The 24,937-nt window shown below is 41.3% G+C and overlaps 1 protein-coding gene across 1 annotated transcript in view; it reads right to left on the reverse strand.

Moving 5' to 3' along the window:
* LOC124555342 overlaps positions 1 to 24,937 on the reverse strand; it is an 856,442-nt gene that overhangs the window by 6,712 nt on the left and 824,793 nt on the right. Inside the window, exon 39 of the mRNA XM_047129223.1 lies at positions 24,166 to 24,267. Within this exon, the coding sequence (XP_046985179.1) occupies positions 24,166 to 24,267 (102 nt within the window). The remainder of the gene's footprint in view (positions 1 to 24,165; positions 24,268 to 24,937) is intronic.

Here is a 24,937-nt window from a genome sequence, read left to right on the forward strand (position 1 = left end):
TACCTCCCAGGTCCCTACTCATCACTGTTGATGTGACCTCCTTATATACCAAATCCTTCATGCCCATGGCCTTGCAGTGATTAAACACTCTCTCTCCCAATGCCCTGCAGATTCCAAACCCACCATTTCATTCCTAGTACACTTGAACAACTACATCCTAATCCATAACTATTTTCCCTTGAAGGGAATGCATACAAGCAAATTTGTGGCACAGCCATGGGCACCCACATGGCACCCCATGTGCCAACCTCTTCATGGGCCACCTAGAGGAAACATTCCTAACTTCCCCAAACCCCTGGTCTGGTTCAGGTTTATTGATGGCATCTTTATAATCTGGACCCAGGGCAAGGACACCTTATACTCATTCCTCCACAATCTCAATACCTTCTCTCCCATCCACTTCACCTGGTCCTCCACCACCCATCATGCCACCTTCCTAGATGTCAATCTCCCCCTCTCAGAAGGCTCCATCCACACCTCGGTCCACATCAAACCCATCAATCACCAACAGTACCTGCAACTTGACAGCTGCCACCCCTTCCACACCCAAAAAATCCCTCAGATATAGCCTGGCCACCCATGGTAGAAGAATCTGCAGTGATGATAGCTCCCTCACCCAGTATGCTGAAAGCCTCGCAAAGGCCTTTGCAGATAGGCAATATCCTCCAGACCTAATTCATAAACAGTTCTCCCACACCATATCCCACCCACACACCTGATTCTCATATCCATCTGAAGAACCAACCACAAAGAAGCACCCTTCTTGTTACCCAATACCAACTGGGACTGGAACAACTGAACCATCTCCTGGTCAGGCCTTTGATTATCTATCATCATGCCTGAAACTACCAAGAAACTTCCATCCCCTCCCAAAATGGAGTTCCACCACCCACCCAACTTCCACAACATCCTGGACCATCCCTACGCCACTTCCACCCCCAGTCACCTGCCACAGGGATCCTACCCTTGTGTAACACACAGATGCAAGACCTGCCCAAACCACCCACTCAGACCACCTACTCCAGTTCTGTCACAGGATTATCCTAACCCTGTCAGAGGCCAGGCCACCTGTGAAAGCAGCCATGTTATATAACAGCTCTGCTGCAACCACTGTACAGTGTTCTACATTGGTATGGCAACCAATCAGCTGTCAACTAGAATGAATGCCTACTGCCAAATGTCACAATAAGCAAGGTGGACCCAGTGGCACAACATGCAGCAGAGCACAAAATGTGAGATCTCAATGGCTTCTTCACAACCTCCATCTGGATGTCCCCCACTACCACCAGCTTTTTTTATCTATGTGTGTGTGTGTGTGTGTGTGTGTGTGTGTGTGTGTGTGTGTATGTACACCATCCCCTGCACCAGCAACCCCACCCAATTCGTGTCAGGTAGTTGCGTGCTGCTATCTCATGCTCTAGACTGTAACCGTGTCCCTATCTGTCAGCCACCTGCCCCCTCTATCTGCACCCCAGCTGTGCCACAGATGGCTCCCCACTCTCACACCAGCTTCCCCCCAAACCCTTCTTTGCCTCCCACCTCTCTCCATCTCTCACCTCACTCTACCCCACACCCCCAGCTTATCCCTGTACACTCACTGTGAGCCAGGCAAGGGCTGGGAGTCAACTGAGCACAATTTATGGAGACAGGCATGTGCATGTGAGTGAGTGTGTGTGTTCATGTGCATGTTTTTCCTTGAAGCTTGAAAAAGGTAGTTCATTTTAAAAGCTAGCAAAGCTCTGTACCTTTTGTTTGTGTACCTTTTGATGATGCAGTGCTTCTGGCTTCGGTGAGCTGTCTCCTTCATTCTTAAATAATTCATAATTCTCAACCAGAACTTTCCATGTGTTATCATTTCAATTCACAGATAATCAAAATTTTTTAAAACATTCTAAATGGTATAGTGCATATTTAAAATCTAAATAACTATTTCCAAATTTCAGTAAATATTCACACAGAGGTACACAATATTTTAAAGTGCCATTAAATCTGCTGTTAAATATACTGCTAAGATATCAGTAATATAAAAAATACACTGATAGGTCAGTTAAACAGGAAATTATGCATAGTTGGCAAGATGTATGAGACAGGCAAAATACCCTCACACTTCAAGAAGAATATAATAATTCCAATCTCAAAGAAAGCAGGTGTGAAAAATACTGAACTATCAGTTTAGTAAGTCATGTCTGCAAAACACTAACAAGAATTCTTTACAGATGAATGGAAAAACTGGTAGAAGCTGACCTTCGGGGAGATCAGATTGGATTCCATAGAAATGTTGAAACACATGAGGCAATACTGACACTATGAGTTATCTTAGAAGGTAGATTACGGAAAGGCAAACCTAGATTTCTTGCATTTGTAGACTTGGAGAAAGCTCTTGATAGTGTTGACTGGAGTACTCTCTTCGAAGTTCTGAAGGTGGCAGGCCAAAGACAGGGAGCGAAGAGCTATTTACAATTTGTACAGAAACCAGATGGCAGTTATAAGAGTCAAGGGGCATGAAAGGGAAGCAGTGGTTGGGAAGGTAGTGAGACAGGGTTGTAGCCAATCTCTGATGTTATTCAATCTACATAGTGAGCAAGCAGTAAAGGAAACAAAAGAAAAATTTGGAGTACAAATTAAAATCCATGGAGAAGAAATAAAAACTTTGAGGTTTGCTGATGACATTGTAATTCTGTCAGAGACAGCAAAGGACCTGGAAGAGCGGTTGAACAGAATTGACAGTGTCTAGATAGAAGAATATAAGATAAACATCAACAGAAGCAAAATGAGGATAATGGAATGTAATCAAACTAAATCAGGTTATGCTGAGGGAATTATATTAGGAAATGAGACACTTAAAGTAGTAGATGAGTTTTGCTATTTGGGGAGCAAAATAACTGATGATGGTCGAAGTAGAGAGGATATAAAATGTAGACTGGCAATGGCAAGGAAAGCGTTTCTGAAGAAGAGAAATTTGTTAACATTGACTATAGATTTAAGTGTCAGGACGTCTTTTCTGAAAGTATGTGTATGGAGTGTAGTCATTTATGGAATTGAAACATGGGCGATAAATAGTTTAGACAAGAAGAGAATAGAAGCTTTTAAAATGTGGTACTACAGCAGAATTCTGAAGATTAAATGGGTAGATCACATAACTAATAAGGAAGTACTGCATAGAATTGGGGAGAAGAGGAATTTATGGCACAAATTGACTATAAGATGGGATCGGTTGGTAGGACATGTTCTGAGGCATCAAGAGATCATCAATTTAGTATTGGAGGGAAGCATGAAGGGTAAAAATCATAGAGGGTGATCAAGAGATGAATACACTAAACAGATTCAGAAGGATGTAGGTTGCTGAAGTTACTCAGAGATGCAGAAGCTTGCACAGTATAGAGTAGCTTGGAGAGCTGCGTCAAACCAGTCCCTGGACTGAAGACCACAACAACAACAACATTTAATAATTTCATGTAGTTCATTCTAATTTTCATTATGGCTCTCATTCATATAAACAGAGGGATTCACACTGTGTGATCGTATATGTTTCTAAATTTTTGACCTACAACATTTTCTATAAATTAAAATCACATTACATCTTGTAGTTCATCATAAACAGTAAAATCCAATATTGGCAAATTTTAAAGCATAATGCAGTTTTCAAAATAAGTTTGTTCTTACACCTGTCTATAGGTAGTCAGATGTCAACCAAAACTGCCAGTCCATGGTTTGGAAGTACACGAGTAATGTCTATGATCATGTGTGCTTTCAGTGTTGGCTCATGCCACTACATGTCCATTCTGTACATGAAGATTTAATAATTTCATTGAAATGTGTTGAATCAACAAGTACTGTGTAATGTAATTGTCATCAGGTTGTGTGACCTTTGAGAATGGTGAATCTCATTAGTGACTGACGTAATTGATCTTCTTCTATAAACCCATGCAAGATAGTGTTAATTGTGACCTTTGATGGTTTTGCATCAATGCAAACTGTTTATTTTGTACCACAATAGAACAACTAACTTCACCATTGTAATTGTGGGCCCTGTTTTTGGATAGTTGTGTGAATATTTTTTTGTAATATAAAACAGATCACCAAAATTAATGACTGAACTTTGAAAAGCATAAAATGTGTGTGGTGAGGTTATCTAAAATATGGTGTTGTGTACATTGTTATGCAAACACTATCTGACACTCATTTAAACTTTCGGCTTTGAGGTGATCAAGATTGGTGCTTCTTCATGTGACTATGAAATGCAAGTCAGTACTGCCACAAAGTGTACTGGGATTTGTATCTTCTGAACATACTAGCAAATTAGTTATTTAACAAATTTTAGAATGAGGTTCTTTTTAAACATGCATGACACATTTAAACTAATGTTGAATATTGTTATTTTCCTGAGATTGCCTGTTTTGTCATAAAGTGTGATTACACGTACTGAATTAAGTAGTTGATCTTGAATGTCAGAAGACTGGCCACCAAAAGCTTTCATTGAACTTGAGTTTAATTGTGCATTCCCACAGGTATTTATTTATTTATTTATTTATTCCATGTGATCTGATGGTACACAGTGTGTTGCAAATGTCAGAAAATATCAGTTGACATTGTTAACATATATTAACATAGGCCTATAGTATCCAAATGTATTATATTGCTCAATGTTTTCAATTTAACACAAATAGCAAGATTACTGTTCTAAATATTCATTTACAGGGTAAAAACAGTGACACAAGAAATATGACTTCACAGCTTTGCTAAATTTTATGTTGTCTTCGATGGACTTAATACTAGTGGGAAGATTGTTGAACAGTTGGAGGTCCATGTGGAAAGCCCCCTTTTTACACAGTTGAGTGTTTGTACGTATATCATGCAGATTTGTGTTTTCCTGGTGTTGTGTTCATGTATTTCATTATTTTTTACAACTCTGGTGTCAGTTGGCACTATGTGGTTTCTGAAAAATTTTTGAGTCTCAAGAATGTAGAGGCAAGGCAGTGTAAAGATTTCCAACTTTCTGAAGATGGGTTTGCAGGAGTCTCTGGGTTTGCTCCCAGTAATAATCCTCATTGCTCTCTTCTGGATTCTGAATGTGCTCAGAGCAGTTGCAGAATTTCCCCATAATATTACACCACGTTTTAGGTGGGCTTGTATGTAAGCGTAGTACGTGCTGGTTAATGTTTTCAGGCTAGCACATGATTTCAGTACACTCAATGCATAACAGCCAATACAAATCCTGGCACTTACCTTTCCTGTATGTGTATTCCATTTCAGGTTATCTTGAACCCACAGACCCAGGAATTTGCAAACAGTATCAGTATCTATTGGCTGGTTATTTACAGTGACAAATGGCTGAGAGGAATTTGCATTTTGTGTTGTGTGAAAGTTCATGGAAGCTGTCTTTTTGGTGTTGATAGTTAATCTGTTGATTTTAGCCCAGTTGCTGAGTTGTTTAGTGGCAAAGTTCACAGCTTTTTGCACAGCCTCTGTATTCTCCCCTTTGAGGAGTACAGTTGTTTCATCAGCAAATATTATTATTTTGTGTGCATCAACAGTCAGGCTCAAGTCATTAATATACAGGAAGAAAAGTAGGGGTCCCTGTGGAACACCTTGTTTTACAGTTTTATTACTTGATAGTACACTCCTGGAAATTGAAATAAGAACACCGTGAATTCATTGTCCCAGGAAGGGGAAACTTTATTGACACATTCCTGGGGTCAGATACATCACATGATCACACTGACAGAACCACAGGCACATAGACACAGGCAACAGAGCATGCACAATGTCGGCACTAGTACAGTGTATATCCACCTTTCGCAGCAATGCAGGCTGCTATTTTCCCATGGAGACGATCGTAGAGATGCTGGATGTAGTCCTGTGGAACGGCTTGCCATGCCATTTCCACCTGGCGCCTCATTTGGACCAGCGTTCGTGCTGGACGTGCAGACCGCGTGAGACGACGCTTCATCCAGTCCCAAACATGCTCAATGGGGGACAGATCCGGAGATCTTGCTGGCCAGGGTAGTTGACTTACACCTTCTAGAGCACGTTGGGTGGCATGGGATACATGCGGACGTGCATTGTCCTGTTGGAACAGCAAGTTCCCTTGCCGGTCTAGGAATGGTAGAACGATGGGTTCGATGACGGTTTGGATGTACCGTGCACTATTCAGTGTCCCCTCGACGATCACCAGTGGTGTACGGGCAGTGTAGGAGATCGCTCCCCACACCATGATGCCGGGTGTTGGCCCTGTGTGCCTCGGTCGTATGCAGTCCTGATTGTGGCGCTCACCTGCACTGCGCCAAACACGCATACGACCATCATTGGCACCAAGGCAGAAGCGACTCTCATCGCTGAAGACGACACGTCTCCATTCGTCCCTCCATTCACGCCTGTCGCGACACCACTGGAGGCGGGCTGCACGATGTTGGGGCGTGAGCGGAAGACGGCCTAACGGTGTGCGGGACCGTAGCCCAGCTTCATGGAGACGGTTGCGAATGGTCCTCGCCGATACCCCAGGAACAACAGTGTCCCTAATTTGCTGGGAAGTGGCGGTGCGGTCCCCTACGGCACTGCGTAGGATCCTACGGTCTTGGCGTGCATCCGTGCGTCGCTGCGGTCCGGTCCCAGGTCGATGGGCACGTGCACCTTCCGCCGACCACTGGCGACAACATCGATGTACAGTGGAGACCTCACGCCCCACGTGTTGAGCAATTCGGCGGTACGTCCACCCGGCCTCCCGCATGCCCACTATACGCCCTCGCTCAAAGTCTGTCAACTGCACATACGGTTCACGTCCACGCTGTCGCGGCATGCTACCAGTGTTAAAGACTGTGATGGAGCTCCGTATGCCATGGGAAACTGGCTGACACTGACGGCGGCGGTGCACAAATGCTGCGCAGCTAGCGCCATTCGACGGCCAACACCGCGGTTCCTGGTGTGTCTGCTGTGCCGTGCGTGTGATCATTGCTTGTACAGCCCTCTCGCAGTGTCCAGAGCAAGTATGGTGGGTCTGACACACCGGTGTCAATGTGTTCTTTTTTCCATTTCCAGGAGTGTATTTTGGTTATTGAGTTGCTTTGTCTATTAGTGTATTTCATGCTGACTCTCTGCATCTGATTGGTTAGGAATGTAGCAATCCAATTGTTTGCAATTCCTCTGATACCATATGAACAACAGCTTTGTTAATAGTCCAATTGTGGTGAAGCACAAAACATGAGACATAGGTCAGATTTCCTCACATGATATGCTGCAACTCATCAATGAAGAGCAACAGGTGGAATCTACATTGATCAGCCAGTACATTATGACCCCTGCCCACTGCAACATTGGATGCCACCTGGTGATGTTGTGGACACAACATGGTAACAAAGGTATGTAAGCAGAGCTGACATGGATGGGGGATCACACTAGTGAAGATATGGCCTGAAAAAGGAGAAATCCATTGACATAAGCAACTTTGACAAAGGGCAGATTATTATTATGCAGAGCCTGTGAACGATTATCTGAAAAATGGCAAAAGTTGGTCAACTGTTCACATGCTACTGTCGTGAGCATCTACGGAAAGAGGTAGAAGGACAGCAAAACTATCACTAGGCTCTAAATCGTTGAGTGTCCACGACTCCTTACAGAACATGGGGTTCAGAGGCTTGTCTGCTCTGTAAAGTAGTACAGATGGTGATCTGTGGCATCTCAGCTGAAAGAGCACACTGCTGGTGCATGCACAGGTGTTTCGGAGCACACCATTCATCGTACATTGTTGAACATGGAGCTCCGCAGCAGACCATCCCCATGTGTTCACATGTTGATCCAAAGCCATCACCAATTAAGACTGCAGTGGGCATAGGACCATTGGGATTTGCCCATAGCTCGATGGAGATGTGTCGGCTCTATGGGTGAATACCTTTTTTGGTACACTACGTTGATGGTCATTTGCAAAAAAGCCGTCACTGAGGTGAATGGTGGCTTAAAATGTGCCGTATGCCACGAGTGAAAGCTGATGGGAGCAGTATTACGCTATGGGAGACATTCTCCTGCACTTGCATTGGACCTGTGGTAGTAATTGAAGACATGCTGATAGCTGCGGGCCACTTGCATCCCTTCATGCTTGACGTCTTCCCCGACAGTGATGTCATCTTTCAGCAGTCTGATTGTCCATGTCTCAGAGTGAGAACCATGCTACAGTGGTTTGAGGAGAATTATACTGAACTCAAGATGGTGTCCCGGTGACCAAATCTGCTTGATGTAAATCCTATGGAACCCATCTGTGTCACTATCTGGCACCTTTGCAGTACACCCAAATCAGCAGTCCATTATTTACACAAATTTCATGACCTGTACATAGACACCTAATGATACATACCTCCACAAACCTACCAACAAACTGTTGGATTGCTGATACACAGAATCAGTGTTGTATTTCATCCCAAAGATGGACAAACAAACTATTAAGCAGGTGGTCATGATGCTTTGCTCATCAATGTATGCTCATGCTCATGCTCATGATTTCCAGAAGGCATTTGACATGGTGCCCCACTGCAGATGGATAATGAAGGTTCAAGCATACACATGGGGTTCCCAAACATGAGAATAGCTTCTTAAGTAACAGAACCCAGTACACTGTCCTTTATAGTCAGTGTTCATCATTGAAAAGTATATTGTCAGGAGTAACCAGGGAAGTGTGATAGAGCCACTCTTATCCTCCACATACTTCAATGATCTGGTGGACAGTGTCAGCATCAATCTGAGGCTGTTTGATGATGACACCACACTGTTTGCTGATGACACTGTGGTGTACAGGATTGTGTTGTCATTGAGTGACTGCAGGAGGATACGAGGTGACCTGGACAAAATTTCTAGTTGGCAGGAAATGGAAACTTGCTCTAAATCTAGATAAGTTTAAGTTAACACAGATGAGTAGGAAAAAGAATCTGATGATGTTTGAATGCAGCATTGGTAGTGTGCTGCTTGACAAATTCACATTTACTAAATATCAATATGTAACATTGCAAAGTGACATGAAATGGAACGAGCACTTGAGGGTGGTAGTAGGGAAGTGAATGGTTGACTTTGGTTCATTCGTAGAAGTTTAGGGAAGTGTGGCTCATCTTTAAAGGAGACTGCATATAGAACATTCATGTGACCCATACTTGAGTACTGGTTGAGTGATTGGGATTTCCAGCAGGTCAGATTAAAGGCAGACAATGAAGTAACTCAGAGGAAGCCCGCCAGACTTGTTACTGGTAGATTAAATCTACACACAAATATTACATAGATGCTTTGTGAACTGAAATGGGAATGCATAGAACGAAGACAATGTTCTTTTTGTAGAACACTATTGAGAAATATGAAATACAGAAGTAAAAACTCCAACACTCCCCGATCAATAATTGTAATTTTATTTTTAAAAATATTAATAAAATTATAATTAGCAATCTTTGCTGTTGAAGTTGGTACTTCTGTATTTCATATTACTTTAGATCACCCACATACTCACACGATGTTGACCGTATATGAACCACTTACTGCAGAAAGGAAACATGTACACATTTCTTACTTTTACAGTACAGACAAAAAACTGAATAAAACCTGTTTGATTCAGTTTCTCTCCTGGCATGTATTTATTGTTTCTTGATAGAGATATACTTTCTTATTATATATGTGTAATAGTCAAGTATGACATAAGTCAAAAGAGGGGGATGGCTTTGTTGTTGTTGGGCAAATTCCCTTTCTGCAGTATATTGGATTTTCAAATTAATTTTAGGATTCAGTTACTTGTTTTAAAATAGAATTGTACATAGCCAGACACATGTTATTGTGCAAATAGATTTCCTTTTTGTGGTAAACAATGCATTGAATTGCTCAGAACCAAAATCAAGAAAAAACAGAAATTTATAAATTTTGGACTAGTTATCTTTCTGCAGTAAGGATTCATGTACTATTGAAAAAGATGAGAGAACTTGCATTTAAAGCTGACTGCAGAACAATTCTAGTGCTCCCAATGTATGTTCTGCCTAAGGGCCATGAAGATAACATAAGATAAATTAGGACTTGTATGGAGGCATACAAACATTCATTTTTCCCTCACACTGTTTGCAAGTGGAACAGGAAAGGAAACGACTAGCAGTGGTACAAAGTATACTCCACCATGCACCATATGGTGACTTATGAATTATTTATGTAGGTGCAGACAGATTCTTATTTCCTTCATTAGGAACTAACTCCACGAAGTAATGAAAGTGCCTCAATTTCAGACATATGTCTCTGATGTGTAGGTCAGGCAGCTTGCAGGAAGTTGAATGGTTACTGTTTTCACAGCTCATCTGAGTATCAAAATGAGCAAAGCAAGCAATAGCAGTGTTGAGTTTTGAGACTAAGTAACACTGTAAATCTCACCACAACAATGGGAGAATTTCCCCCTGTGTTTAGCACCACGGGCAGTAGAAGATCATTGGCAGAGTCATTGGAAAGTGGTGATAGTGAATGACTGTATGGCTTGATCATGACAATTTGACTTTGAAATGATTCATCTGCGGATCATAAGAAAGTTTGCAGAACGAACTGGTTCACGGTTCAATTAAATTGCTAATCAGACAGCTCAGTAGAAAGCAGTGGTATGTGGTCTTCTGCAAAGTTTGCTCCTAGTGGAGAAAGTTAACAGTAACAATAAATGGTTATTACCATTCAGAAATGTCATATAAGACAATCAAATCAGTTTCCTTATTCATACCACATTCTGCTTTAGAACAAGAAAGAAAGAAGAGATCTATGAGATGGCAAGCATCACTCTACCAAGGGACAGGCCGTCATCTGAAGTGGTTACTAGAATGAGGACCGGAATCTGTGGCCGCTCATTAGACCTCACAGGTGATATGGTCCACCATCTCCTGGACATAGTCCTGTTATTGAAAGATGGCCTGCTGACTGTATCACAACCAATGTGCTCTTTGAACCAACCATCTTCGCAATCTCTTGTTGACCACCATCTGAGTCAGCAGACAAATCCACACTGGAAAGTGGTCACTGGAATGCAAATCTGTGGCCACTTCCCACTTAACTGAGTCTGGAAAAGCTGTGGAGCAAAAACAAAGGTCAATGGCTGAAATGACCCTGTAGCTGTAGAAAAGTGTGTCATCTGACCACAGTTCAAAAGGCACATATTCTCCGACTGGACAAGGCACTCGATAGTTCGACACATGGAGCAAGTCATAGCTGAGCACCACAGCATACTGAGTGCACTGAAGTCTTCCACGAGGAGAAATCAGTGGGGCAGTGCCAAGAAGATTTCTGTCAGTGCATCTGCTTTTAGTGGATCATGATGTGGAAGATACCAAGAACAGAGAGTGATTTTAACTGGTCTGAGAACTTCCACTGCAACTGCTTGTATGACCACAGTAAGTGGGACAGGAGAGGAGTGGCGTCAATTAATCTGTTATTGTCGAAAACAGCTACTCCACCCATAGTACTGTCTCCAGTAACATCGTGCCTCCTGTAGGGCTGGTAGCCCCTTAATACAGGTGTGTCAGTGTGTTTAAAATGAGTTCTTGTAAGCAGATGCAGAATGGTCTCTCCTGGGCCACGAGCTGTAATTTTCCAAATGTGACTGGCATATGTTTAAGTTCCACTGTGACACAGAAATCCCTGTGGGAGCCAATTGTTAGCAGTGGTGGTCCTTGTCCTTGTCCTTCTCCCTCAGTGGTGGTGATTTAACCAAGAGGTCAGAGAGAACAATAGACAGTTCTCAGCTCTCTGGTTCCTCCACGTGGATATTGATATCCTCAATAGTAAAATCACTATGAAAAGGAAGAGCGCTCACAAATCTGAAGGTGTAGCTGCCAGTTTCTTTGATTTCAAATGACTATTGTTGTGACGTTTTCCTAACTGATGGGAGGAATTGCTTGCATGGGTAGAGAGGATGGCTCACTGGGTTTCTGATGGAGTGCAGTGGTATATGGCTGAGGTTCCAAGTCCATTTTCCACCGCTTCCGAATGATTTCGGGTTCCCGTATGGCTTGTTCCTCACAGGTACTCTGACAAATACATGTGCTCATACTTCAATTTGTGGTTTGGGTGTATGTGGAGGCATCACACTTGGCAACTGGCATCTTAAGGGCCAATGCAAAAGAAGTAGCAAACACTGCAGGTGGCATAGCTTCGAAAGCATTTTTGGCGTCACCATGGGGTATGTGTCTCATAACTTTCAAATCCTGACTTTTTCACGCCTTGTTATAAACCCCATACTTCCTGCTCCATAATGGGCGAAACACAGAGCAGCTTATACATTTTGGAGGAAGTGTAAAAGAATAGCCTTACTTGTGAGCTGAGCTTCCACAATTTCCACATGTAGCCCTCCCATTACATGCCATAGTGGCATGACCCAATCTCTGACATTTGAAGTATTGCATTGGGTTGGGAACAAATGGTCAGACTTTGAGATGGATATGGCCAGAAAGAATATGTTCAGGTAATTCTGGAGTGTTGAATGCTAGAATAAATGTTGCAGTTTTTTCCAAGTTCCATTGACCCTCCTCATATAGTGTTGTACTTCCAAGGCATCCCTATTTTTCCATTCTTCATATAACTCCTCAGGGTCCATCTCCATTATATCGTAGCAAGTAACCATGCCTTTACAGAAGTTATGGGTGTTGTGCAATTCAGCCGCAGCATGATAGTTACCTAGGAGCAGTTTCAACTAGAAGTGTTCCATTACAAAGTCATGTAACACATTTTAAGGGCCCTCCAATGCCTTGTGAATATAGAAAGAGGAGACCTTATCAAACATTCCATTTGCTCTCTTGATTGCAATGAAAACGTTTTGGCAGACTAGTGCCCTGTTACTATAAATCTGACACTTCTTGGATTGACTGACCAAATAAGCTCTCTCTGTTAGGTGGGTGCACCTGTCCCATCAGGAATAGGTATTAATTTAAGTTGCTCCATAGTGATTCCATGAGCTGCTAGGGAAACAAATGTCACTCAGAGAGAGCCCCCCATTCCTGAGCAAGCCTTATACAACCGAGGGTTGGCAGGTGCCCCACAGGTTGCCTGTTGGATATTGGTTTATCTCAACAGCCACTCACCTCATCAGCATTTAGCACACTTTGAGGTTAAGAGGTATTTAAAAAAAAAAAAAAAAAAAAAAAAAAGAGTATGTACCTTTATCACAGTCCAGGTGATGAAGCCAAAGCCCCCACTCACTGGAACATAAAATGTTCCACCACTGTGCCTAGCAATGATCCTTGAAGTATGCTCAGAGTTTATCGTAGAGGACATCTGGCAGCACTGGTCAGTCCCAAATTTGGGACACCTGGGATCACTATACCCTTACCCAACCATTGCTGGCAGATCTCCCTGGGAAAAACACAGCCTCCTATTTCCCAAGTTATGGGACACTCTTCATCAGGCCCCTCCATTGAGGCCCATCCAGCTTGGAAGACCCTGCAAGTAGCTGTGCTATCACCGGCACAGCCCTCAGTGTCACTGCGGCACACAAGTTGTCCCACCTGGCACTAAAGGTGCCTACGAAAAAGAGGTGTCCCCCAGGAGGGGGTATCAAAAGACACAATTGGCAAGAAATGTATGATGCAGAAAAGTAGAATGACAAAAATAACTGATTTGTACAAGCCATAACTTTTAACGATATTTCTTTACCATTAAAACATTGCAAACAGAAATGGAGTATTTGTAAGCAACCAGTTTGAGTAACTAAGGACATTAAAACACCATGCAGAAGAGACATGAGATTGTACCATAATATGCAGAGCAGGACTTCACTATGGACAATGCAGCTAGAGTGAATAAATGCAGTTTCAAGGCAACTTCAAAGAAAGCAGACTAGAATGTTGTTTATAATGTAAAAAATCTCAATCCTGTGTTTACTGTATTTCTACATGGATACCTATCAATCTTTAACAGTTGCATTTCTCAGGAAACAGTAAAATATGGCTCCAATAAGACATCAAAAAAGAAATAGAGGTATACACAAGGGATTAGTATACAATGCACAAGGAAAAGGAAATTGTATGAAATGGTTAGGATAAGCAATTTCTATTTATATTCTTACTGTCTTGTTCCACATGCAAGCAGTTTGCTCACACATACTAATCTATGGAGTATTTGCACCATAACTGAAGAAAGTAAAAATAATAATGGAAGCAATAAAGGAAACAATTCAGTATACCATTGAACCCCTCACACACTCACACACACACTGAACCTGGGTGAGGAATTGTGCTGAGTGGAGTTGGTGAAAGGAGGCAAGCAGGGGAAGGGATGAGTGGAGAGAAGGATGGCTCACATAGGGAGGCATCATGAGTACAGGACAGGAACATGACACATGTGATCTTACCCTGGTGCAGGTCAGGAATTTGCGTATGGCACACAATGAAGTGCAGGAGTGATTGTACAGAGGATAAGGGAGAATGGGGGATTGGGAGAATGAGTGCAGAATGAGTGATGTGGGAGGGATGGAGGTGGGTGTGGGTAAGGGAATGTGGCCACTAGAAAGTGAGGAAGATGTGGATGAGGGAATGTGCCAACTATAAAGAGAGGAAACTTATTTTCCTTATTTCTTCACCCATATCACATGAAATAAATATGGGAACAATGTGTCTGGTTAAGGTTCACCGATGATATCTTCATGACCTTGACTGAGGGGCAAGACACTATTGTCATTCATCCACAGTCTCATAATAACCTTCCCTCAAATCCAATTCACCTGGTACTTCTCAGCCCAATGTACCACCTTCCTTGACACTGACTTCCAGCTCTCTGTGGGCTCTGTAGAAACATCTAACATTATCATGTGCATTAACCATCAACAGTGTTTCCATTTTGTTACCTGCCACCCCTTCAACATTAAAAAGTCCATCCCATAGTGTCTGTCAACCTGTGGATGGTGCATCTGTAGTGATTACTAAAGCTGTCACATATAGGTTTTACCCTACCAATACAGCCTGCAAACAGATTTCCCATACCATATCCACACTTACCTCTAATGCATCCAATATAAAAAAATATCCTGGTCCATCCTTATGGCATACCTGCTCCCAACATCTTGCCATACCCCTTTGGAAGGACCAGGTATAAGACTTTCCCCACGCAAGTAACCAGCATATTAAATTCAAGTCCCATCACACGTATATCCTATCCTATCAGAGACAAAGTCACTTGTAAAAGTAGTCATATTGTATATCAGCTTTGTTGTGACTTCTGCACAGCCTTTTACACTGAAGAACCAAGAAACTGGTACACCTGCCTAACATTATCTAGGGCCCCTGCAAACATGCAGAAGTGCCACAACACGATGTGGCATGGACTCGACTAATGTATGAAGTAATGCTGGAGGGAACTGACATCATGAATCCTGCACCGCTGTCCATAAATCCTTAAGAGTACCAGTGGGCGGAGATCTCTTCTGAACAGCGCGTTGCAAGGCATCCAAGATATGCTCAATATGTTTATGTCTGGGGAGTTTGGTGGCCAGCAGAAGTGTTTAAACTCAGAAGAGTGTAACGGCAGACTTCTGAATGTGTGGGGTGTCACATTGTCCTGCTGGAACTGGCCAAGTCCGTCGGAATGCACAATGGACATGAATGAATGCAGGTGATCAGGCAGGATGCTTATGTATGTATCACCTGTCAGAGTCATGTCCAGACGTATCAGGGGTCATATATCACTCCAACTGAACATGCCCCACACCATTACAGAGCCTCCATCAGCTTGCTACTGACACGCAGGGTCCAGGGACACATGAAGTTGTCTCCATACCCGTACATGTCCATCCACTCGATACAATGTGAAACAAGACTCATCCGACCAGGCAACATGTTTCCAGTCATCAATAGTCCAATGTCAGAGTTGATGGACCCAAGTGAGGTGTAAAGCTTTGTGTTGTGCAGTCATCAAGGGTACACGAGTGGGCCTCCAGCTCCAAAAGCCCATATCGATGATGTTTCATTGAATGGTTCACATACTAACACTTGTTGATGGGCCAGCATTGAAATCTGCAGCAATTTGTGGAAGGGTTACACTTCTGTCATGTTGAAAAATTCTCTTCAGTCATCATTGGTCCCATTTTTGCAGCATATTTTTCCAGCTGTAGCAATGTCAGAGATTTCACAGTACACTTGTGAAATAGTCTTATGGGAAAATCCCCACTTCATTGCTACCTCAGAGATGCTGTGTCCCATCACTTGTGTGCAGACTATAACAACAAGTTCAAACTCTCTTATGTCTTGATAACCTGCCATTGTAGCAGCAGTAAATGATCTAACAACAGTGCCAGACACTTGTTGTCCTATATGGGCATTGCTGACCACAGTCTCACATTCTGCCTGTTTACATATCTATGTGTTTGAATATGCATGCATATACCAGTTCCTTTGGCACTTCAGTGTATATGTGAATACCACTAACCTACCACTGACCCGAACAAATGGCTTCTGCCAAATTGTGGCCAAGAGCAGAGCTGACTACTCAGTGGTGCTCTATTTCAATGGCTGTCCATCTGGATCCTCCCTTCCAATACCAGTTTCTCTGAACTGTCAACTGTTCTTTGAACACATCCCCCAATCCATTAACTGTCTCAGACTCAATCTCTGCTAGCCCTGGTCCCAGATCTAGCTCTATCCCGCCCCCACACCCTCCCTCTGCACATTTGGATTATTCTACACTCATATTCTCCGCTACACAGTCTCTCTCTCCCTTCCTCTGTTCTGTTACACTCTCCCAGTCCACTCCGCAACATCATTGTGTGCAACAACACCATAGCAAGGTGACAGGTGCCAAATTCTTACCCAATGTGTTTGCTGCCTCTCACTCCCACCTGTCAGCTACCCTTTCCTCTAGCTCTTCCCCCTCCTCCCAAACCTCTTACCCACTCACTCATCCTACCTTGTACAACTGCTCACCCAGCAGAGCTACAGTGTAAGTGTCATGAAGATAAAAAGGGCCGTGTATCCGTTCAGTATATACATGTGTATATATGTTGATTCTGAAACATCCTGGCAGATTAAAACTGCGTTCCCGACCGAGACTTGAACTCGGGACCTTTGCCTTTCGCGGGCAAGTGCTCTACCATCTGAGCTACCGCAGCACGACTCACGCCTGGTGCTCACAGCTTTACTTCTGCCAGTATCTTGTCTCCTACCTTCCAAACTTTACAAAAGCTCTCCTGCAAACCTTGCAGAACTAGCACTCCTGAAAGAAAGGATACTGCGGAGACATGGCTTAGCCACAGCCTGGGGGATGTTTCCAGAATGAGATTTTCACTCTGCAGCGGAGTGTGCGCTGATATGAAACTTCCTGGCAGATTAAAACTGTGTGCCCGACTGAGACTTGAACTCGGGACCTTTGCCTTTCGCGGGCAAGTGCTCTACCATCTGAGCTACCGAAGCACGACTCACGCCTGGTCCTCACAGCTTTACTTCTGCCAGTATCTCATCTCCTACCTTCCAAACTTTACAGAAGCTCTCCTGCGAACCTTGCAGAACTAGCACTCCTGAAAAAAGGGATACTGCGGAGACATGGCTTAGCCACAGCCTGGGGGATGTTTCCAGAATGAGATTTTCACTCTGCAGCGGAGTGTGCACTGATATGAAACTTCCTGGCAGATTAAAACTGTGTGCCCGACCGAGACTTGAACTCAGGGCCTTTGCCTTTCGCGGGCTAGTGCTCTACCATCTGAGATACCGAAGCACGACTCACGCCCGGTCCTCACAGCTTTACTTCTGCCAGTATCTCGTCTCCTACCTTCCAAACTTTACAGAAGCTCTCCTGCAAACCTTGCAGAACTAGCACTCCTGCAAGAAACGATACTGCAGAGACATGGCTTAGCCACAGCCTGGGGGATGTTTCCAGAATGAGATTTTCACTCTGCAGCGGAGTGTGCGCTGATATGAAACTTCCTGGCAGATTAAAACTGTGCGCCTGACCGAGACTTGAAATCGGGACCTTTGCCTTTCGCGGGCAAGTGCTCTACCATCTGAGCTACCGAAGCACGACTCACGCCCAGTCCTCACAGCTTTACTTCTGCCAGTATCTTGTCTCCTACCTTCCAAACTTTACAGAAGCTCTCCTGCGAACCTTGCAAAACTAGCACTCCTGAAAGAAAGGATACTGCGGAGACATGGCTTAGCCACAGCCTGGGGGATGTTTCCAGAATGAGATTTTCACTCTGCAGCGGAGTGTGCGCTGATAAGAAGTAAAGCTGTGAGGACCGGGCGTGAGTCGTGCTTCGGTAGCTCAGATGGTAGAGCACTTGCCCGCGAAAGGCAAAGGTCCCGAGTTCAAGTCTCGGTCGGGCCACGCAGTTTTAATCTGCCAGGAAGTTTCATATCAGCGCACACTCTGCTGCAGAGTGAAAATCTCATTCTGGAAATATGTTGATTCTGTTAGCTCTGAAGGAGGATCTGTCTGAAAGCTCAACAAAGTTTTTGGTCTATGCGGCAATTATGCACACAACTCCACAAGTGTACAGTGAGTTGTTATCTTTGCTATTTCTGTTACAGACTATTCCTTGCCATAATGAAAATTAATATAAAGCAATCAGTGTTCATATCAGAATTGCACAAAGTTATAAATGGTAGAAACATTTTGAGTGACACTTGGTACAGGAAACCACAACTGGTAAAATCTGAAGTTCAGAGTAGAATAAACAGGATATATAGGTTATATACAAATGGTGGTGGCATATTTAATACCTTTAAGAACTCAGTAATATCTTGTGAGATAAATACAGCATCAGAAAGTGGGATAGTCAGGATCAAGATCAAATGTCAAAGTTAGGTTGAAAACAGAAATCACATTTCTGTCATCTGCCTAGCATAAGTGTTATAGTGGTACAATGCTTCACAGAAAATCTGAGAAACATTGCAAATAAATTCACTGATCATGCCATAGTGATAAACAGAGATTTCAATCTCTCATCTATAGACTAGAAAATACTTGCACATAGTACCAGTTGTCAGGATAAAAATTCTTGTAACATTGTACTAAACATATATCCTTTAAATTACATTGAGCAATTGCTTATACAACTCATAAGGAAGGGCAACTGCTATAGCTAGACTATTAGATTCTGTGACTATAAATACAGCAGTCAGTGACTATAATGATATTATGGCAGTACACATCTCTTGTGTAGAATAAAAAGTTAAGAAATCAAAGAAGATACCTCTACTTAAAACAGATGGCAAAAATGATTAGAAACTATCTCAACAGGCAATGGCAAATATTCAGATCTGAAAAGAAGAAAGTGGATATGAAACAGAGAGCTACATGGCATACTCAGATTAGATTACTTGTTTCATAAGAGAGGTCCTCACGAATATAGATGATATCAGAAAGAATACTACTTAAAATAACCTTAACTACTGTAGCCAAACAATACCAAACTGGGGGAAAGGTGGGCTATATGTTTGCCTTATTACTGTCCTGAAGTTGTGCAGAAGTCTTATAGTACAATGCAGTAATGTTATGTGATATTAGAGAGCTCATCAGTAGAGTAGGAGAATTTGGCCACCAACAAATCTTACAGACTCTTCTTAATCTGTTTTATGGAGAACTGAAGTTTTTATGGTTGTTGGGAAGTTATTGAAAATGCATGCTTCTGGATAATGGATACATTTTTGAACCAAAGTAAGTGCCTTTGAGCCAGTTGAAAAATTAGACATTTAAACCAAATGCCATACATATATAGAGAAGCAGTAGTTATTATATCCAGTTCTTTGAACAGTTTTTTGCAATATGTACTTCAAATTACCCCTGTTATAGTTACACAATTACTGCTGTGTTGTTTCTCGCATTTCTAATGTGACATAAGTTTTAAAAGAACAAATTTAAGATGTATACAACTAGTTTGAGGAGCATTATATATGTGGATCAAGTTGGGAAGGTAGAGATTTAAGAACTACAAAAATATGGAAAGGATCAATTGGTATTCACCATGTAGAGGAGGTTGTTGAATGGCAGACACATTTAAAAAGACTCCTAGATACCATTCAGCTATTGGACTTAGTCAATCAGATGTAGACAAAACAAAAAACATGCAGTTCATACAAGTATAACTCACAGACACAAGTCTACTAAGAACTGGCGATGAAACTTGGTATTTGTGGCATCAGCTTATGACACATCATTCACTTCAACAGTGGACAGTTGTGGACACTTACTAACAAGGAGAGATCCCCAGTAGTGGGATCAACTTTTTTAAACTGTCTGTACAGTCATGTAGGTTAAGATCCCAGGTATCACACACCCCAGCTGTACACCCTGATGGGCCCTTATTTGTGAGTAATTGACAAAAAAAATCAGAATTTTGTCTAACACTCAATAGCATTGAAGAGATAAATTGTGTAGTGTGGTTGCATGGTGAATGGTAAGAATAGTGGCTTCACATGAGTCTTTTGATTTGAATCTCACTACATACAGTAATTTTATTTTTAAATCTTTATCAAATGCCTTTGATCATCACTTGTATTCACTTAACAGATTTAAACGTAATTTTTTTATTTCTATTCCCTTATCACATCATTTGACTCATAATATAACTTCTTTGTTTGCTCTCATATTCCTTCTTATCATTCTTTTTCTGCTTGAAATATTTCTTCATTTGTTTTTAATTAATTTTGTGTATTCATTTTTGTTTTATCATCCTGCTTTTTTCCATTCATTATATCTATTACTCATTTTGTTTGAATTTCGTTACTTACAAATCATTCTTTTATTTACTTGTTACTTTGTCCACAGTGCAATAGCTATTTACGTTATGTTTTAAATGTTTGTATGATGATAACAATGCTTAAAAATGGTACATCTGGTAATGAAAAATACATTTTTCTCACCACTGCACAGCCAACATAAATAGAGTATTTGGATTTTTTTTTTAACTGGTGGATCAGAATTTTCAAATAATTGAATATTATAACAGATAATTATAATTAAATACATATTCACAAAAATTCCAGTTAGAGAAAGAATGATATAAAGAAAACACTTAAAACATTAAGAAAAGTTCATATGGTGTTTAAAACAACGTGCAAAGGAATAGAAATAAAAAATTACATTTTACTAATTAACTGTACAAAAATAATGATCAGAGTCATTTTGATAAAGATTTAAAAATAAAAAAATTATTGCATCTATTGAGATTTGAACACTCACAACTTCTTGCATGAAACTGTTATCGTACCCATTACACCACACAACCATACAATGTAATTTGACATTTTTAATGTTACTGAGCATCACTCAAAGTTCACTAAACAGAACCAGAAGCTCTTCCCCCCCCCCCCCCCCCCCCCCCTCCTCGGCACCACACCCACACAAATCTGCAGTCTTTACAATGAGGTGACAAAAATCTGGGATAGCAATATGCACATATATAGGTCGCAGTAGTATCACATACACAAGGTACAAAAGGGCAAGACATTGGCAGAGCTGCACTTGTACTCAACCGATTCTTGTGAAAATGTTTCTAATGTGGTTATGGCCACATGACAGGAATTAATGGACTTTGAAAACAGAATGGAAATTCGAGCTAGATGTATGGGACATTCCATTTTAGAAATCATTAGAGAATTCTGTGCTGGTGTAAGCTGTCACCTACACACCACTTGGCAAAGATGTAGCATGAAGTAGGTGCTCGATCAATCACGCCTTTCACAAGAGAGGCCAGGGACAGACTCGCAAGCAACATGCCGCCAACGCCCTCCCAACACCACAAGTATTTAGGCTGCTGCCACTGACCAGAGGGCCTCATTCAGTAACTAGTGCAGTCACTAGCTCAGTCAATCCAGTCTCTGGTGGACTAACTCACTGTCACTCACATTCAAGTTTGTAGAGTGGGCTTAAGCTATGACAGTACATAGCGGGACCAAATTAGTTGTAGCCATGGACTCAAGTTGTCAACAAGGCACTACACAAGTTGGTAGTGGTTCCATAATGGTATGGGCTGTGTTTCCATTGAATGGACTGGGTCCTCTGGTCCAATTGAACCAATGATTGACTGGAAATGGCTATGTCAGGATAACTGGAGACCCTTTGCAGCCATTCATGTACTTCATGTTCCCAGACAATGATGCATCACATCAACTGGACACAATTTTTCATGATTGGTTTGAAGAACATTCTGGACAATTCAAGCGACTGATTTGGCCACACAGATCATCCATCATAAATCGCATCAAACATTTATGAGACATAATTGAAAGGTCGGTTCACACACATAATACTGCACTGGCATCACTTTTGCAATTGAGGCACTGAAATAAAAAATGGGACATGTCACCATTTTTGGGGTGTATGATTTATTACTGCAGTTGTTACTTTCACACAATTCTGCATTTTTTGGTTCTAAACCAGTGTTGAAATTTTGTTTCATGCAAAAAGAGGACTTGCCACAGAGACAAGTCCCTTTATTGGATGAAAGAACTTGAGACATAATGGCAGCACTATCGTGTGATGCAGTAAACAGCTCTGAGTTTTCAAAATGACTTCAGCGATGGAACCATTAGTTGAGTCCAGAGATGATTTACATGAATTTAGAAGAAAGACACACATAGCAGGAACTGATGTGTTTTATTTGTGGCAGTCATTGTTATTTATATGTGGAATTCATAGATTTTCTGATAACATAGCTTTCATCTATACATACAATGAAGTAACTGCAAAGAAGGATCCTAATACAATTGTTTCTCTCTTTATGGATTTCACAACGAAAGATTTGGCCACTAATGGGAAAACCCTGCATGCATTTTCAGATTCCTGTACAGGAAAGAACAGGAGTTGCACAATGGTTCGATTTTGGTACACTTTAGTTCATAGTGGTAGATTTTCAAGTGTTTTCCACATGTTCTCAACCCAGGGACATTCATACTATTGCTTGCGACAGGAATTACTAAAAAGGAAACAGGACATAGTGTATATTCCCCACCATTGATTCATAGTACTACAGAAAGAAAGGAAACATATGCATGTTGAACTGTGCACACAAGTTGCATTTCTTGACTATCAGAAATGTATAGATTCATTTTTTAAGAAGTCTGTAACTGTGAAAGGAGAAAAATGGACTGTTACACAATACAAAACATTTGAGTACACCGTTCAGTCAAAACGCATCTCTCTTTCACTCAGTAGCGGTGGAATAGTGAAGTATTCTGGTTAAGACTGGGATAGTCCCTCATTTTCATAATGTGCTGAAAGTATATATGGACATCACTCCTCCGACACCTGAGAAACTACAAGATGTTTCACGCGTGGTTGATATTATCCCTTTGCAGTTTTGAGAGTATTTTGATATTTTAAAGAAATGTGTCATCAATAAGGTGACTGTTGGAGAGGAAGACAATGAATCTGGAAGTGACATTTGGTACAATGATAAAGAGTGACAAGTTTATTAACATATGTGTGTGTCAAAATAAACAGGATTGTTTAATAAGTAAAAACTGTGGAATTAACTCTTCTGTATTACAAGCAAGGGTGGTAACAAGGATGCTAACATCCATTATATTGTCTATTTCGAGATGTATTGTTCAATTATGAATGTTTATACAAATATAAGTGTGTATGAACATGTTCAGATGATAAAAAAATATTTTGGTTAAAAAGATGCCTTTTTTAGTTACACAGTATTTACAACAAAACAATCTTTCTTATATCAAAAAGGGGGTAAGTCAGTCATTTATATTGCTTTTTTCTATTATTTGCCTTTATTCTGTGATTACAGGTTTTCGTATAAGATTGTATTCTTCCTGAGGAGCATGTGGGAATAACTATAACACTAGGGAATAATACTATTCAAGATTATACAGTTTTTTCAACATATCTCAAAACTATTGTTGAGTGACATGTCCCCCTTTTGAACTCAACACCTCAATTACCCTATAAAGGCAGCATGGCTCAGTATTTCTGCAGGGGACTTCAACAAATAGTTGAGTCCATGCCATGTCGAGTTGCTGCACTATTCTGGATAAAAAGAGGTCCAATATAATAGTAGGAGGTATCCCATGACTTTTGTCACCTCAGTATATATCAGAATACATATCGAAGATACACAGAAGAGCCAAGCCATGACAATGGTTTTATGTACTGATGGCCTATTATGTGAGACACTACTTGTCAGTTATGAAAAGATAAAGTACACTACACAAAAGTCTTACATGCTCAACATCACAACATACTCACCAAATACTTATGTCTGTTGTGGGTTCTCATACTAGGATAATATTCTGGTAGAGGTGCTCCATCATAATAGCGTGGATACTGAGGCTCCACAGAATCATCAACCTATGGTAAAAGATGATGCATATGAACTGTCATTTCAGCAACAAGTTGTTCAACATCCTGCTTCACATAAGATGATACAGTTACAGAGGTGACATTATCTACAACTTGAGTGACACAACTTAAGTAATCCTTGATCAGATTATTCATATTTAATATTCACTGAAAGGAAAAATTTAAATTACAGAAAAAATCATTGAAGTTCATAATGCTAAAGTGAAAAAATCATTGAAACTCAATGTCTGAGACTTCTAAAGGGAACTTCTTTAAAGAACACACAAAAAAATTTGATAGCAGTCAATCAAGCTTTTATCTACATCTGAAAAATCAACACAACAAAGTACAGCATATCAAAAATGCATTACAAGCTCTACACAAAGTACCAAAAGGACATGCTATGGACATTCTGGAAGAATTAGAGGTATATACTAGGGATGTTTGGAAATTCTGCGCAAAAATAAAAACTACTTACGTGTTTAGGGTAAACCTTTTATTATTTTTCAACACAGTCTCATTCTAAACTTATACATTTCATTCAATGCTGTTCTAATTTGTTGATCCCTTCTGAATAATAGGAATTGTCCAAGTCTGCAAAACAGCTATTAGTTGCTGCAATCATCAGACATTTCTTCAAATTGGGGAACAAACAGTAGTCTAAGGGAGACAAGTCTGG

Source organism: Schistocerca americana, chromosome X, assembly GCF_021461395.2.
Source record: "Schistocerca americana isolate TAMUIC-IGC-003095 chromosome X, iqSchAmer2.1, whole genome shotgun sequence".
Lineage (NCBI taxonomy): Eukaryota > Metazoa > Arthropoda > Insecta > Orthoptera > Acrididae > Schistocerca > Schistocerca americana.